Source organism: Camellia sinensis, chromosome 14 (genome assembly GCF_055761805.1).
Source record: "Camellia sinensis isolate YWXY chromosome 14, ASM5576180v1, whole genome shotgun sequence".
NCBI lineage: Eukaryota > Viridiplantae > Streptophyta > Magnoliopsida > Ericales > Theaceae > Camellia > Camellia sinensis.
Window position 1 is genome coordinate 143,934,108 of NC_138974.1, and position 18,979 is coordinate 143,953,086.

The 18,979-nt window shown below is 34.6% G+C and overlaps 1 protein-coding gene across 1 annotated transcript; it reads left to right on the forward strand.

Moving 5' to 3' along the window:
* The first annotated feature begins 17,248 nt into the window (after positions 1-17,248).
* On the forward strand, positions 17,249-17,920 carry LOC145807364 (uncharacterized). The gene has a single exon (XM_082905353.1). The coding sequence runs from the start codon at positions 17,249-17,251 to the stop codon at positions 17,918-17,920; it is 672 nt and encodes a 223-aa protein (XP_082761479.1).
* Positions 17,921-18,979: the final 1,059 nt, after the last annotated feature.

Consider the following 18,979-nt stretch of genomic DNA (forward strand, 5'->3'; position numbering starts at 1 on the left):
ATACTGAAGTTGTATTTTGAGAAAGCCTATGACTCCTTAAACTGGGAGTTCTTATTGTCAATGTTGGGTAACTTCGGCATTGGTGCAAGATGGATTAGGTGGATGAAAACTTGTATTTTAACAGCTAAGGTGTCTATATTGGTCAATGGCTCACCTACTGAGGAATTCCAACCCTAGAAGGGTTTAAGGCAAGGGGATCCTTTAGCACCTTTTTTGTTCATCGTGGCAGCTGAAGGTCTCAATCTGTTATTGAAAAGGGTCTCAATCTGTTATTGAAAAGGGCAGCAGAGAAGGGCTTGTTTGAAGGTGCTGTAGTAGGTTCTGACCAGTTGGGTATTTCACACCTACAATTTGCAGATGACACTATTATTTTTTGTGAAGGTGGTAAGGATGAAGTTTTGAATATAAAAAGGGTGTTGAGGTGCTTTGAGGTGATATCTGGTTTAAAGATCAATTATCATAAGAGTGTTGTGTGTGGGGTGGGCTACCAGGATGATCAATCCAAGGAGTTTGCTAAGATACTGAATTGTTTTTCTAAGAAGCTGCCGTTTAATTTCCTAGGCTTGCCTTTAGGGTCCAATCCCAGCAGGAAGATCACTTGGGCCCCAGCTGTGGTTAAAATTCAAAAGAAACTTTCATCCTGGAAGAGAAAGTTATTATCCTTTGCTGGAAGACTAACTCTGATTAAATCAGCCCTATCCAATTTGCCAATCTATTTCCTTTCTCTTTTCAAAATGCCTAGAGGGGTAGTAAAAATTATCTCTAAACTGCAGGCCAATTTTCTGTGGGGGGGATCTACAACCAGTAGGAAAGTGCACCTAGTGAAATGGAAAGAGGTTACCAAGAGCAAGAGTCAAGGAGGCTTGGGAGTGAGGGATCTAGGAGAGGTAAATGAGTGTCTGCTCTTGAAGTGGTGGTGGAGGTTCGGTACGGATGACAAGGCTCTGTGGAAATCTGTGGTGTGCTCTAAGTATGGTAGGATCGGTGGGGGTTGGAGTCCCTTAGTAAATCAATCAGGTGGAACTTCAATTGTGTGGAAGGACATGTCACGCCCCAAACCCGCCCCTAGAAGTTTGGGCATGACCACTGCAGAACCGGACACTTAACCTGTTTTATATCTATACATATGGGGCCTGAACGGAAGCACTAAATATTAAAATTTGACATTGGAAACAAACTCCATCAAGCTACTACTATCATGCCAGGATCACAAACTTTTAATAAACAAATAAAATCTAAAACATACACCTGAACATCGGTTATATTCATATATATATATACAGACTCAGCCCTATTATTGGGCATGTACAAAAACATGAGAGCTATATACATCACTCTTAGATAGACATTCAAAAAGCAAGCCAACATCTTATCAGCTTAACAAAATCAATGACTGTGTATAATGCCTGGACACACGAAGGTTGACAAAAGAAGGCAGCGTCATGGCTAGGACTGACCATCTGATTGGTGACCTACAGAAACAGACATAACAGAGAGTGAGCCGGACTCAGTGAATAATAATACATAAATAAAACGATGCTTAATTTGAAACATAACACAGGGCAATGCATATAAAGATGTGGAATTCACATAGTTAGTCTGATTCTGTGCTAAGTACATAATGGCCTTAGGTTCAATCTTGCAACATAAACATGGTGGCTATAAGCCCTTGAAACATGTGGCATGAAGCCCTTATAACATATGGCACTAAGGCCCTTGAAACATGTGGCATAAAGCCCTTGTAACATATGGCACTAAGGCCCTTGAAACAAAGAACTTGTAACATCCTGGAAACATGCCTAAAACACACTTGAACATCATTCATTAATTCGAACGGAACATATCATAACTAGAGCACTTCTTGTTGTATCATGTCATTATCGTACGCTTAACAATGAGAGACTAATTCACATTTTCATGAGGTTCACACAATGATTCTAAACTTTGCACTTATAACGTAGATTCTGAATAACTTCCAATTTATAAGCATCATAGCAAAATAACTTCAATTCATATGGATGCACATAGCTACTCTTATATTTACTCAGAATCCATCATTCAAGAATGAACATAAGCTCTTTTGGGTAAATGACTTACTCTACGTGCTCTATTAATCAATAGCATACACCTTTGTTTAATCATTCATATACGTTAACATAGTTGCCTTGCCTTGTAATTAACAGAATCCTAATGGTAACCGTTACATCATTCCCATGAGTTGACATAATTAACGTAAAGTTGACAGGACATTCCTGATAATTAGTAACGAAAAGTAAGCACATTTTCATTAGATTACAGATGACTTTATCGGTTTCACAATTTCATAGTTCGGCCCTTGGCCTGAGAGGTTTTCACATTCACAATAGCCTTTGGGTTTCATAGAGTCACAACTTATCACATCGGCCTTCGGCCCTTTGGATTCACAAGTTCACAAGTGTGGCCCTTGGCCTCATAGCTTCATAAGTCACAAGTCGGCCCTTGGCCACATAGGTTTGATCTTCACATATGGCCCTTGGTCACATAACTTCATATTTCACAAATGGCCCTTGGCCACATAGATTCATAATTCACAAATGGCCCTTGGCCACATAGATTCATAATTCACAAATGGCCCTTGGTCACATAGATTCACAAGTCGGCCCTCAGCCTCATAAATTCACAATTCATAATTCGGAAATTCATACTTCACAAATGGCCCTCGGCTACGTCGTTTCATATTTCACAAGTTGGTGATCCATACTTCACAAATTCGATATGCATATTTCACAAATCCTTTTTGATGTTTCCATAATTTCACAATGTTCCTCATATAGCATACACCTTTGATGTTACCATAATTTCACAATATTTACGTAGCATACATAACATACATGTCAACATAATTCTTATGACGAAGATCATAACGTCAATAACAATAATCATTAATGATTAAAGATACATCGAAGTACTACTACTCACAGTGCTACAACAGAGTGCTTGGCCCTCCTGAAGTGTGCCCTGTACACATATATATAACTTAGTCATTAGTTCTTTTTCCTTCCTTCATTATTTTTCACAAGCCTACTATTATCCATCCATTATACCACAATTTCCTCCATCTCAATATATCGATATATAGAAATAGAAGATTACTATTCTTGCAAACACAATATGGAATTTATAATCAATCACTTCGATTTCAAGATAGGAAGGAATTGTATGGACATCTTTCACATTTTTCCAAAAATAAATCATTCACTTGATTTCAATAACTAAGCAAGCCCACAAGTATTTAGCAAGATAATTTGGGATTAACCCATTTTGGAAAACTCCACATTTTAGGTCACAAAAATTAAAGTCAACATAGTCAATACCATCGCACATAATCATTATAATTCAACATAAGCAACATGATTCAACTCAACATCATTAAATATAATTCAAGAGGAATTCTTAAATTCCATTTCAACATTCCAAAACCAAGTTCATATCATTCATACCCTTAATAGATTATTTCCCCAATTTTCCCTTCACATGCTAGCATGAATTCCAATATTCATAACAAAGTTCATTCGCAAATTTTAAACATAATTTTCAAACATTTCCAAATTCTAATTAAACTTGAACACATATAATTCAATACCTCAATTTCATTATTCTACTTTCAATTTGGGCCAAATCATTGAGTATCATCATTAATCAACCTAGGATTTCAAGAAAAATGAGGATTTTTAACAAAAATTCACACTTCTTAAATTACCACTTTTAATTCCAATTTTCCCAATGATTCTACATCTAGGATTCACAATTCATCATTTTAACCCATTAATTAACTCCCAACATCTTCAAACCATAAAACCCCAAATCTCATATTATACACTACATGCTCTAAACATGGAAATTTTGTATTTAGATAATAAAATGTCACAAATCTATCTATGGATATAAGTATTGAAGAGTATTCAAACCATTACCTCAATAATCAAGCAAAGAAGTGAGCTTGAGAAGAAGCCTTCACAAATCCAAGTTTTAATCGGGTAAAAACATTGATCCTCCTTTGTTCTCTATCCTTGATGCCAAAAACCATAGTGGATCATGAGCAAAGTAAAGGAATTCAAGTATTTGGGGCTAGGGTTTCGGTTATGGAAGAGGGGAGAAGAAGAGAGGAAATGAAATTGCAAGAAATGGCCCAAAAATCCCGTTTTTTAGCTGCTGCCCCGCACATTGCCGCACGTGCGCCGCATTTCCCGCACGTGCGGTCCTGCTTCCAGCACAGATATGAAAACTTCAAACAGGCGTAACTCTCTCATCTGGACTCCGTTTTAGGTCATTCTTGTGCCCAAATTGAAGCCCCGAAAATAAGCTTTCCAATGGTTCTAACCTCACATCTAAATTCCAAATGTGGAACAAGAAAAGGGAAAAAGAGTGACGGTTGGTCATAAACGAATTATTCAAATTAAAGTTTTTGATCCAATCTTACTTCACCATCATCTTATCATCTCAATCAATACCCCAAAATAAGGTAAGAATATTCCAAACACACTAAGAAGAACATTAAAAATGAGTCCACATGTCTCAGAATCAAACTTAACCAGGCAACCCACTCGAGCACCCACTTATACGCTCGAGCGGAAAATCGCCTCTCCCAGAATTTCAATCCGCCTGCAAAATTACTGGAAACCCCAAAAGGACGCTCGAGCTCCAACTACTCCGCTCGAGCGGAGGGAAAAATTTTAGATTGTTTGGTAAAGGTCACCAATTCCAGTTTCAAAGACATAACCCAACGGATAGTTCTTCAATTCCAATAGCAAGCACATTAACACCTAATTAAATAAGGATAACTTTCTATACGCACTTTGGGGTCATTACAGGACATCTCACTGCTTTCTATGGTCAATCAGCAGCTGGGTGCTTTTTTTTCTGATCAGGTCAAAATCATCATTGGTAATGGAAGGAGAATCAACTTCTGGCATGACGCTTGGCTGGGTAGCAGAGTCTTGAAAGCTGAATTTCCCAGATTATTTAGTTTATCAACAGAGAAGGAGGAGTCTCTGCAGCAAATCAGTGCAAAGAAGAGCACCTCAGGGGGGTGGCAGCTTTAGTTTAGAAGGAGTTTACTAGCTTGGGAAGAGGAGGAGGTTCAGAGGCTGTTAGGATGTTGGTTCTATCCCCTTCTCTAAGATCTGATATTGAGGATTCCTGCTCCTGGGCAGCAGAGAAATCGGGGCAATTTACAGTTGCATCTGTGTGGAGGTGGAGTGTTGCAGCTAGAGGCCTTGGTCTGGGTGTTCCTCCAGGGGTGTGGGTAAGCTTTGCTCCTCCAAAACTGCAGTTCCTTTGTTGGTTGGCTTGGCGTGGCAGGGTAAAAACCACTTCCTTCCTTCAAAGAATAGGGGCTATTGATACGAATGCTAACATTCTGTGTGTTCTCTGTAAAGCTGAGGTGGAAACTGTAGATCATGTTCTTTTGTTTTGCCCTCTAGTGTGGAAGTGTTGGTCTACCATGGTGGACTGGTGGGATCAGGTTTGGGCCATACCTGGATCAGTAGCAGATCTGCTACATTGGTGGGCTGGAGGTAGGTTCAAAGGCTGGTTACTCAAAGCGTGGCAGATTGTCCCTGCTGTTGTGTTATGGTCTGTCTAGAAGTTGAGGAATGACTGCGTATTCAAGGGTGCTCATCCCAACATTCAAGATTTGTGCGAGAAAATTAAGGTGCAGTTAGCCTTGTGGATCAAATGCCATTTGGTGGTGAATTATTCAGTCCATGACATCGTGTCCAATCTTCATCAGATCAGGTCGGCCCCTTGAGGCTCCAAAATTGCAGAGATGTGCAGAGTGTGTTTTGGTTTGCAGCAGCATCTGTATTATTGAATTGGGAGTTACTGTTGGTCTGGGGCTTTTGGTTCTGTTGGTGGGGCTTTAGATTTGTTGCATTGCAGCACCAGCCTTCTTCTAGGTTCTGTGTGGATGCAGGGCTGCAGTCTAGTTTGTGTTGATTTGCTGGGTGAAGATCTGTAATGGTGAATTCTGCTGGGTTTGTGTTGATTGCTGGGGTTGGGTTGTTCTGTGGAAGAATTAAAACTGTTGGGTTTGCTATTTGGTTGCTATTGCATTGGTTGATGCTGTGAAGGTCTGCTAGTTCTTTTTGGCTGCTGACAGGTTTGGTTGCTATTGACTGATCATATTGCCAAGGTCACTAGCAAGGTTTGTTCTGGTTTTGTGCCAGGAGTTTTGGTTAATCCCAAGGTCAATTACAGTGGGCTGTTATTCTGCTATTGGTTTTGGTTTTGTTATTCTGCTATTGGGCTGTTGTTCTGGTTTTGTCCATGTTTCTTTGCAGTGGGCAGTCCATGTTTTGCTGATCAATAAAGGTTAATCCTAAGGTCAATTGCAGTGCGTAGTCCATGTTTCTTTTGCTGTTCTCTTTTTTGTTTTTCTCCTTCTTCTTGGGTTTGGTTCCTCACCAAACTCCACTTCCTCCTTTTTTTTCTTTTTTTTTTTTGATGTAATCTCTCTTCTTGTTTGGTTTTTGCATCAATAAAAAGATTCTCTTTTGCTGATCAAAAAAATACTTAAAAAATAATTCTTTTTAAAAATAGACCCTTTTTTTTTTGTAATAAATATGATAAATTGAATAAATTATGATTATTGAATTAATCTAACTTTTTTGTATAAATAATATGTATAAATCACCCTACAAAATGAATAAATTGAATCATAATAGATTCATAAGTTCGAACAACACATCTAATCATCTAAAATATGAACCGGAGACATGACAAATTCTAACTTAGATTTATGAATAAAAGACACATCAACTAACTTTAATTACATCTTAAATACGACACTTCGCTACATGAGATTCTACACATACACCATACCACATGTGATTACCTCCCCCTTCCTCTCACCGACCATACCTCTACTTATTTGGCAGCTCGTGATTGGAGGCCTAATAAACCAAATTTTCATAGCATCCGATAATAATTTAATCTAATCTAATCCCATGCTTTTATCATCAACAAAAGGAAATATTTTTGGAAAAATTATTGATTAATGAACTTGTCAAAAAATTATTATAGATTTATAATATAAAAAAAATTATATTTTTAATAGTTAACACTGATAGAGCTTATCACTTGTTTATAATTTTTTTTTGAAACTCTACCTTGCATTGAAGTTTTCCTTATATTTATTAACTCAAAAAGAGAATTACATCAAGATAATAAATATTAAAAGGTTAAAGGAAGAGAAACCAAAAGTAAACAAGAAGAAGAAAACTCGAATCCAAATAAAAAGAAAGAGATACAATTATATATCCATTGATATTAATAAAGATAAAATTAAAAAAAATAAATAAACAATGAGAGGGAAAGAGAGAGATTGTTATAACTAACCAGAGAGTTGTTGAGGAGTGTGGGAGGGGAGATTCATATCATTGAACCTGTTTATAGGTAAAGGCTGGTTGAAGACTTTATTTTTCAAGTAATGCTCTATCAACTCTTCGTCTGTTGAATTGAACCGGTATCCCGATGGCAAAGACTTGAAATGTTCATCTATATCTTTTTTGTTATATCCATTAGGTTTCATTGAAGCTCTATTATTACCTTCTTACAAGTTTTGCTGATCCCCCATAATCAACTAAGAAAGTATAGAGAAAAAACAAATCCTCCATAATCAACTAAGAAAGTATAGAGAAAAAACAAGTAGAGAGAGAGGATAAAACAATAGTAATAATTGTTAAGCAAGTTGGGGGTACAATTTCTAAAACTTATGTGAAATTTCAGGTGATTTAGGATTGGGGTAGAAATCCAAAATTATTTGAGTATTTAGCGGTCTCAGGGCTCTCCCCATTTTCTACGGATTGTACGGAATAAAATCTCTCTAATAAAACAAATTGTCACAGTTTGTACGAATTTCTATTCCTAGTACAAAACGTCCATAGGCTATTATTTGCTGCATCGAAAGTATAGCACGGTCGATCACCAACCAATCAAACTCCACTAAGAAATATCATGTAACAAAAAATGGATAAATTTCCTTTCATACCTCATCTCTCCATCAATACATTTTTTGTGGACCTCAATCCGGCCATACACAGGTAATTTAAACCGTTTACTTTGTTTGTCTCGCAATAAAAATTATTTATGCAAAAAATTAATTTCATCTAATAATTATAAATATAGTAATAAATCGTATTTTGTTTTATATTGATGGTTTTAATTTACAATCATATTTGTCGTTCATGTTATAAAACAAAATGTGATTTATTCTGTGAGATCTACAAAGTAGATAATTTGGGTTATTAACCTAGACCAGAATGACACCCACAAAAGAGATATGAAAGTGTATAGAGAGATGAAAGTTTGGCGTCAAGAAAATCTGGGAGTATCTAATCATTTTTAAATCTTACAACGATTTTTATCATATAAGGCCTCGTTTGGCATGTAACACTTTTAGCCAAAAAGTTAAAAAGTTACTAAAAAAAATCAAAAAACTTATAACTTATACTAAAAAGGGCAAATTACGCTAATAATCCCTATAGTTTGGGACTCGTGTCACTTTAGTTCCTGACTTTTCAATTGTGACATATTTGACCCTGAATTTTGAATCTTGTTTCAAATAAGGACAATTGAACATACCATTACTTAATTTCAAGGGCAAAATTGTCAATTTGATAAAATATAAACTAATTTGACAAAAATAAATGTCAAAAAAATATTTTAAAATTTTTAAAAATTATTTCTACCCACCAAAGATAAAATTATGTAAAATTGATAAAAATTAATAAAAATTACATGATTAATTTTTAAAAATTAATTTTACATGATCATCATCCAAATACATAATAAAAATTAATTTGATAAAAAAAATAAATAAATGTCTAAAAGATTTATCAATTTTATATAATTTTATCTTTAGTAGGTAGAGATAATTTTAAAAAATTCAAAAATAATTTTTTGACATTTATTTTTGTCAAATTAATTTATATTTTATCAAATTGACGAATTTGCCTTTGAAAAATCCAATAGTATTTTCAATTGTTCTTATTTGGAACAAGATTCAAAATTCAGGATCAAATGTGTCACAATTGAAAAGTCAGGGATCAAAGTGACACAAACCCCAAACTATAAGGACCGTTGGTATAATTCACCATACTAAAAAGTCTAAGATTCTATTTTCTCTCCACTTTTTTCACATATTTTCGTAAAAAATCAAAAGGTCACTCCAAACATACTAATTTTTTTACCTTATACTTTAGCCAAAAAACCAAAAAAGTTAGTAAAATAGTTTGTTCCCAGACGAGGCCTAAGGCACATCAAAAAATGTTATGATCTAATGGTTTAACTATAAAAATTAAAACAAATAGTCTACACAATACTTCTAATATGGAAAAAATGATCAATTAGAATATGAATTCAAATGTATGAGATCAATTAGGATAAAAAAATATGTTATGGACCAAATAGAATACAAGTACATCAAAAGGAATTTTTCACTAAATCTCACTGCATATTTATATTTTAAACTACATATTCTAAAATGAATTCAATTTAGTGAAGTTTTTTTAATTTAATTTAATTTAATTTTTTATTTTAAAATCTTTCTAAATTAGATGTACTTGAAAAAAAAATTACAAAAATTTAATTTGAACGGAAAAAAAATGACTTCTTTTGCTGTTGCCAAATAGAGTATGAGGCTCTATTTGGTTTCAACCCCCGAAAAAAAAGGGTGGTTTTTTGGTTATTTAAAGTATTTTGATTGTTTGGTGTCAACTTAATTGGCTGACAATTGAAACAAAACAAAACAAAATAAAATAGCATCCACCTTGTTCGACAAATGCTAAAATTGTCATAAGATTTTTTTTTTGGTGAATCTTTTTTTTTTTTTTAAATGTTTATGATCTACAAGGATAAAAAGTAAATAAAAAAAATCCAAATCACACCTGAACTTTCTCAACAACAAAAATAACAATTCAAAACTCAACAGCTCTTTAGAACTATGCTTTATATAGTACAAACTTAATTTTTGGCATCCATAGTTGAATTTCTGATTTTGCCACAATAAAAAAAAATTCTTGACAATTCAACTTTCATTTTATTGTTTTCCAAATTGATAGCTTTTTTTTTTTCTTCATGTGTTTGTGTTTGTGTATATGAATTTGTCTATGTCTGTGTTTGAATTATGGATTTAGATAGGTGTTTGGAAAGGGAAACAAAAAAGTTAAGTGAAATATAAATAAAATATAATTACATTTCACATTTTTTTTCCTTTCCCTTTTCAAATATTTATCCGAATCTATAATCCAAATACATGTGATAAAAATTTTCATTTTTATCTAAATTTTAATAGATGTAATATACAGAATTTAGTCACAGAATTGATGTTCTAATTTAAATTAACAATAAATGGTGAGTCAGAGGACCTTCTTTTTACCAGTGCTTCTGTTTGAGTTTGTGAAAAATAAAAAATAAAATTCTACTTCATTTTTTTTTTTCAATAAAAAATTACTTCACAAATTTAACATCTAAAGTCATATTATAGCAATTAAAGAAATATTATCTTGTTGTTGCCTATGCGTGCGATTGCATTAAATCTTGTAGAGAACCCAATCATCCAACTGTAGAATATTATAACCAAGAGTTAGATATTAAAATTTGAAAATATTTATGCAATGGAGCAAAACAAAGTAGGGAGTTTACCAAACCACATTTAAATTATCAATTTAGTAAGGTTAGGAATATAGACACCAAACTTAAAATGAGACACATATATCTTATATAGGTTAAATCTTACATGATGCGAGACTTACATTTGAGACTCATCTCATATAATACATATGTGTCTCATTATATTTGGTGTATATTCCTAAACTTATTGTTATCAATTAGATATGAACCATGAAAATATTTTTAAGAATGTGGTGTGTATTTTTTTATTAGTTTTTTTATTAGATACGTGTCAAAACATATTTGAACAACATGCATTCCTCAAGTGGAACCATGTTTTTTAATTTTTACAAAAAACAAAAACATAACCATATTTATAAACTACAAATAGGGCAATTCTTAAATGTGCAAGTGCATACCATATGCACTTCCATAAATTTTTATAAATATACATAAATTACTTTACAAAATTCGTAAGTTTTTACAAACATACTTAAGTTAATCGACAAAAAATTAGAAAATCACAACTTATATATATTTATAAAAACTTACATGATTTTATAAAATAACTTATACATATTTGTAAAAATTTATATAAGCACATATAACATACATCTTACCCACCTAAATATTTACCCTAAAACTGTTATTACTTCGGTAATGGGCTTTTGAAATTTGAAAACTGAAGTAGTTAGTTGGGGGCGTAGTACGTAATTATTCCAGTGGTCCCATGAAAAAACCTAGAGTGGTGCTATTAGCACTTTACAAATTATTTTAGACCCCTTAATTTGTAACTTTTTTTTTTACAATAATAATTTTAAATAAAATTATTAAAAAGGATATTATTAATTTTGGGACACCTCATCTCGCAATTAAACTCACACACCTCCTACATCATGAATTAGAGTTTCTAAGAGCACCTACCTCTATCACTACCCATCCATCTTCTCCAAATCCCTCCTTCAAAACTAACCCACCCTCAAAATCTTGAAAATCCTTTGGTGGCAATATTTCAGCGGTAACCATTTGATTACCTACACTTCTCTGATAATGATAATGAATGGAAGTTTTTTCGGCAACCACAACTCCATAAGACAAGTGGAGTACAACAATAAAAGTTCAGAGGAAGTTCATAGTTTTGATGGTGTTTTTAGCTCAAAGGAGATTGGCCTTGTAAGGGTAAGTTTCTTATAAAAAAAAAAATGGCAAAAATAATAAAATATGTTCGTCATTTTTTTGGGACTGAACTCCTGAACATATGACCAAAATTCGGGAATATAGGCCTGAACATTGTTTATTTGTTCAAGAACTGGTAACTAAACATTTATTATTTGTTCGGAAATAGGTAACCAAACATTAATCACCGAAGAAAAGAATGAGGCAACACACACACAGAGAGCATACCAACTGTGACAATGGTTAAACCGAAGAAAATGATGAGGCGGCAGAGACAATAATCACACTTGGCTCTTCTTCTTCTTTGTGGGCTTTGTTAGGATTTTTGAAATAGAGGTTTTTTTGGGATGTAGGGGTGTGCATTCAATTGAATGAGTGAAATGTTTTTACAAGGATAATTTTGGTATTATTTGGGGGAAAAAAAGAAATCTTAAGGGTTTCAAATTTATAAGTAGGGGTCCAAAGAAATGAGAAGTCTAAAATAATAGATGGGTGCTAATAGAACCACTCAAAATCTATGTAACAAAATAGGGTAAATTACAAACACACACCTTGAGATTTACTTAAATTACAAATTATCCCCTGTGGTTCTAGAATTTACATTATGTCCCTCTTGGTTTCTAATTTCATAACAAATAGGCCATTTTATTAATAAATTATCAAGTTAATTAATAGTTTTTTATAATGTTAAAATTTTATTTCAATTAATAATTCAGGTAATTTTATTATTGTATAGGTGAACAATTAGAAATTTCACTTTTTTAATTAATTATGTTAAATAAAAAATTCTGACAGAGAGATATTTGTAATTTTTCAAACTATAAAAAACAATTTGTATTTTAAACAAATCCCAGAGATGTATTTATAATTTACCCAACAAAATAAGTGACTAAATGGCTATTATTCGCTTAGTTTAAAAAAAATGGCTATTAAAAAGCGGCTATTATTCACTGCATCTGCATCAAAAATACAATGAGCCATACAATTCACGTTCTGTTCCACAAAAAAAAAAAAAATAATAAAAATAAAAATAAAAATACCATTCACGTGTAATACATTTTTCAGGGCCTCTTTAATAATCATCAATAAATATTAATTTATTCTCTTTATTTATGCACGTAGTATATGGTCTTGTCCAAGATTACAACCAAACGCAATCCCGAATACATGGACTCTCTACCACTTGCTCCTCTCATCTATTAGGGCTTCAGGCCATTCATGTCGAGAGTGACTCACTCACCGTTGTGAATGCTATCCGTGACGGTTTGAATTTATTGTCTCTTTTTGTTCACATATTATGTATGAAGCCTCTCAGAAGGGTTGGTGTTTTCAACGATTTCGTATCTCATATACGACCCGACTAGGTAATAAGTCGGCGCATGGATTGGCTCCCATGCATGTTGCTTAGAGGGTTTAGTTGTCTGGCTTGAAGACATTCCTCCGGCTCTTTTGTCGTTAGTTCTTTTTGAAGTTTCGTAACTTGTTTCTTTGATTATCCAATCTAAAAAAAAAATAATTAAAAGTCATAATAAAAAGAGAAAATTATACATTTTTTATAGTTAAAGGAGTTAGTGTATAAATTTATAAGTGAGATAGACAAACTAATATTTAATAATCATTTAAAAAACTTAATATAATTAAGATTAATTTTTTTTGTATGGATGTAGCTTGCTTTTCGTGCTCCTTTCAAATACGATTAGCCCTATAGTTTTAGACTCCCGTGGTTCTGAATCTGATTTCACAATTACAATGTAAAATAGATAAACATTAATGAATCCAAATCCGACAAATCTTTTGAAAAATCGATTTTGAATCAAAATGCCAAAAATAGGCTGTATTACCAAATTTCAGAGTCGCCACCTAAATATATTTTTGAAAAATTTAGGAAACCCGAGACTCGTGCCAAAGGCCACTTATCCGTCATCACCAAAATATCTTGGCTCGGAAACATAGGTATGAGAGGGGAAGGACATGAATTGAGCACCTCACTCACCCGATCGAAGATCGGCTTCTACTAATCATGATGTGATTCTTATTTACATTATATGCTCTTGTTCCAATTTATTAGGCTATCTTTACTAAGTGATGCACACGAGTATAGACTACTTTGTAAAATTTGGAACACTTTGATTTTATGTTTGTTTGGAAAGAGTTTTGAATACGTGTCACTTAAAAAAAAGTGAACTTGTATATGCATTAGTCAAAACATCCCAATTTAAGCAATTAGTCTTCATCCACTAGCATTCAAACATGCATGTCACTTAAGCACTTAGCCTCATGGTATTATGCTCAATATGGCAACAATCACATGCATGCAATATGCTAAAGCAATAAATGCTCACTTAGTACTCCAAGGCAAGGCAAAAGAAATAAAATAATTTAGAAAAATGCATGCTCTAATATGCATGCGACTAATGTAACACATATAAAATGCAACGACTAGGCTCGGCTATTAGCATGGCATATGAGTCAATTCGATAGCATGCGGTAGCATACATATTCAATGAAGTAATAAATAATGATGTTTGTTAGAATGATAAACTGAACCCTATGCATGCAAGACAAGTGGATGCAAATCATGGAAAATGCTAAAAGAAACATGATGATTTATGCTATCCATTGTAAGCGAGTAAATAAAAAGGAGAAAGAAATGGAGGTTGAAAGACATACACTATTACGACCCAAACCAACCCCTATAGATTTAACATCGTAACCGGCCAGTAATCCTTGGATTACCGAAGACCTCTTAACAGGATAACATATAATTAGGGACTGCGGAGGCAATATGTACACATACATAGTCCATTGAGCTGTGCTGACATATATGAGACAAAATTTTCAAAACAAACTTATATATATATATATATATATTCATGTGACATCATAAACACAATAGTCTTATGTCACCCATTTACACAGATAAAGTCAAAAGGAAACTTAGACCAAGTATAGATAAACAGAACAAAACCAAATAAAGCCTTGACATGGACCTCTCAAAAGGAACCTCATCGGGAGGCACGATGGTTGGCTGACAAAAGAGAATCTTTGGCCGTCAACTCTGAACCTGGTCACGTGCTTGATCACCTATATACATAATATAAATAGTGAGTGGGAGCCTAGTGAATAATAACGGAGTAAAGGATTTAATGAATGATATTCATATCAGATTCAGAAAACAAATTCATATTTATTTCAGAAACGGAAATAGATCCATGTTCATAATCTTGTTCAAATCATATAAAAAAATTAGAGTTCATGCTTAATTATACATGGTACATCTATTAGCGCTAACAGAACAGATACAAAACAAATGCAGAACATGTGGTGGTTATGAGCAACCGGTTTCATAAAGGAACCTTCGGATCTGGGTAACAGATGATAGATATGTTAAGCTCCATAATGGAGTCTCTGGTACGGGTAACAGAGTGCAGACATAATAAGTTCCATAATGGAACCTCCGATACCGGGTAACAGCTAACAGATATCACATGGCGCTAAGGATGCCACGAATACATTGTCAGAAATTAGATAGTTAGAAATTGGACAATCATTCATTGTACAGAACATAGCATTTCAAAAAACAGATCTTATTTTATCATACAGAAAGTAAATAAAGTTGAACATAGCTTTACTAAGTTATTCCTCACTGGGCTTTCGTTCACTATTTATATTATGTATGTAGGTGATCAGGCACGTGACCAGGCCTAGAGTTGACGGCCTAAGATTCTCTTTTGTTGGCCAACCACTGTGCCTCCCGAGGAGGTTCTTTTTGAGAGGTCCATGTCAAGGCTTTATTTGGTTTTGTTCTGTTTATCTGTACTTGGGCTAAGTTTCCTTTTGACTTTATTTGTGCAAATGGGTGACGTAAGACTATTGTATTTATGACGTCACATGAATATATATATATAAGTTTGTTTTGAAAATTTTGTCTCATATATGTCAGCACAGCTTAATGGACTATGTATGTTTATATATTGCTTCTGCAGCCCCTAATTATATGTTATACTATTAAGAGGCCTTCGATAATCTAAGGATTACTGGCCGGTTACGATGCTAAACCTATAGGGGCAGGTTTGGGTCGCGACAGAGTGGTATCAGAGCACGAGTTATACCGCACACACAAGTCCATATGAACTATAGGATGTCCTAGAAAGAAGTAGGGACATATCATCTGCATGTGTGACTACGTGAAGAAATTTCTATAACTGTTAAAACTGAATCTGAACCTGAACTTGAACATATGAAATTGAAAGAGCTGAACAAGATTATTCCTCTATTTATTATTACCTTGTTCTCTATAGCATCATGGAGAACGCAAGAAGTAATGATATAAGTGAATCCTCAGCGGCTCGCATGAGTCGAATGGAACAGATTCTTGCAGTATTGACTGAAGCAACGACACAATAGCAGAGGCAATAACCTTTGCCCCCTCGGCCTCTGCTGGTACAAGTTGAACCTGATAATAATGACATCATCAACCTAACTCAGAAATTCATGAAGATGAAAGCACCAACTTTCTTGGGTGGTATTGAACCGTTGAAAGCGGAGACATGGTTACTTGAAATAGAGAAGTTGTTTGAAGTTTTTCCCTGTACCGAGACTCAAAAGGTTTTATTGTCCACCTATACTCTCAAAGACGAAGCTCGGAGATGGTGGTTACTGATTCAGAATACCAATGGAAACATGACATGGGCTCGATTTAATGAAATCTTTTATGACAAGTACTTCCCTCAGTGTTTTTGGGATCAAAAAGTGTCTAAATTTTAAGAACTCAAGCAAGGCAGAATGTGTGTAGCTGAGTACGAGGCTAAGTTTACTGAGTTAGCAAGATTTTCTCCTCATATGGTGGACACAGACTACAAGAAAGCCCGTAAATTTGAAGGAGGATTGGATTTAGACATATTTGATTGAGTAGACATGTTGAAGTTGCCAACATACGTGGAAGTCCTTGACAGATCCTTAATGGTTGAAGCTACCCTAGCCACTATAAAACAAAGTAAGGCCCCAACAATAACAACAGAATGGAGGGGAAAAAGGTTTGGGTATGGTTTCAGAAAGGGCCGATCTGATCTAAGTAAAAAGCAGAACACGGGGTCTACAAGTAGCTCAAGTCAAAGTAATGGGTCTATTCCTGTTTTCCCTAATTGTGGAAGGAGGCATAGGGGCGTGTGTTACCGAACATCTAGTGCTTGTTTCCGATGTGGCAAGACAGGACATGAAGTGAAAGATTGCCCGCTTGGGTCTAATAATGCCAATCGTCCTATAGCGAGTCCAGTCGGATTCACTTCTACAGCTAAAACAAATGCAAGAGCTAATACTGGGAAAGAAACTCTGAGATAGGGTCGAGTATTTGCCTTAGTGCCTGGTGATATATAGAACACTAAAGCTGTGGTGTCAGGTATAATTTCCATCTGTGCCCAAAATGCATGTGCTGACAGATTCTGGTTCTACCCACTCATTTGTGTCACATGCATTTTCTCAGAAATTAACTAGACCAGTAGAACCTATAAATTATTTGTTATCTGTATCTACACCATTTGGGGGTTCCAAGGTATGTGCTTATGTTTATCCGGCATGTGATATTGTGATTGGTGACGTGACGTTGTATGTTGATTTGTTGCCTTTGGGAATTGATCATTTTGATTGCATATTGGGCATGGACTGGTTGACTAAGTATTTCGCTACTATTGATTGTGTGAATAAACTTGTTGTATTCCAACCTTCGGGGTTACCTGAATTTGTATTTGCTGGAAATGGGGTAGTCCCCCCACCGCACTTAATTTCTTTTATGAAAGCTAGTAAACTGTTGCGGAAAGGATGTCAAAGTTATTTTTGTTGTGTCCTGAATACAACCATTGATAATGCTAATGTTGAGAACATCCCTGTAGTTAACAAATTTCCTGATGTGTTTCCTAATGAACTACCCGGGGATTTGATTGATAGGGAGATTGAATTTACCATTGATATGGTGTACGGGATGCAACCAATTTCAAAAACCCCGTACCGCATGTCAACCTCCGAACTCAAAGAATTGAAAACCCAATTACAAGACTTGCTAGACAAAAAGTTTATCTGTCCGAGTACTTCATCTTGAGGTGCTCCAGTATTGTTTGTTAAAAAGAAAGACGGGTCTTTAAGGCTGTGTATTGATGACCGCGAATTGAACAAAGTAACCGTGAAATACAAATACCCCTTACCCCAAATAGACAACCTGTTTGACCAACTGCAGGGAGCACAAGTGTTCTCTAAGATAGATCTTAGATCCGAGTATCACCAGTTAAAGGTTAAGGCATAAGATGTAGAGAAAACAACATTCAGAACTAGATATGGGCACTATGAATTTTTAGTATGCCATTTGGGGTAACAAATGCACCCGCAGCCTTTATGGACCTGATCAATAGGGTTTTTAAACAATTTCTAGATGAGTTTATAGTCGTGTTTATTGATGATATTCTAATTTATGATCTACTCCAAAAGCAGGAAAGAACATGAGAATCATTTGAGAACTGCTTTACAGATTTTGAGAGAAAAGAAGTTATATGCCAAATTTTCCAAATGTGAATTTTGGCTTGATAGTGTAGCATTTCTGGGATATGTAATCAACGAGGATGGCGTATCAGTGGATCCACAGAAAATCGAGGCTATTGTAAACTGGCCAAAACCGACAAATGTGTCAGAAATCAGAAGCTTTCTGGGACTTGCTAGTTACTACAAAAGATTTGTGAAAGATTTCTCAAAACTTGCTATGCCATTGACACAGTTGACACAGAAAAATGTAGCATTTGATTGGAATGATCAACGGGAGTCAGCTTTCCAAGAATTGAAAACTAGATTGGTAACTGCACCAATTCTAACCTTACCTAACGAAATTGATGGGTTTCAGATTTACAGTGATGTTTCCTACAAAGGTTTGGGTTGTGTGTTAATGCGGAATGGGAAAGTAATTGCTTATGCCTCTCGACAACTCCGTCCTCATGAAAAGAACTACCCGACTCGTGATCTTGAATTGGCAGCCGTGGTGTTTGCTTTGAAAATCTAGCGCCATTATCTGTATGGTGTAACTTGTGAAGTATATACAGATCATAAAAGCTTAAAATATTTCTTCACCCAAAAGGAGTTGAACATAAGGTAGAGAAGATGGCTGGAATTAATC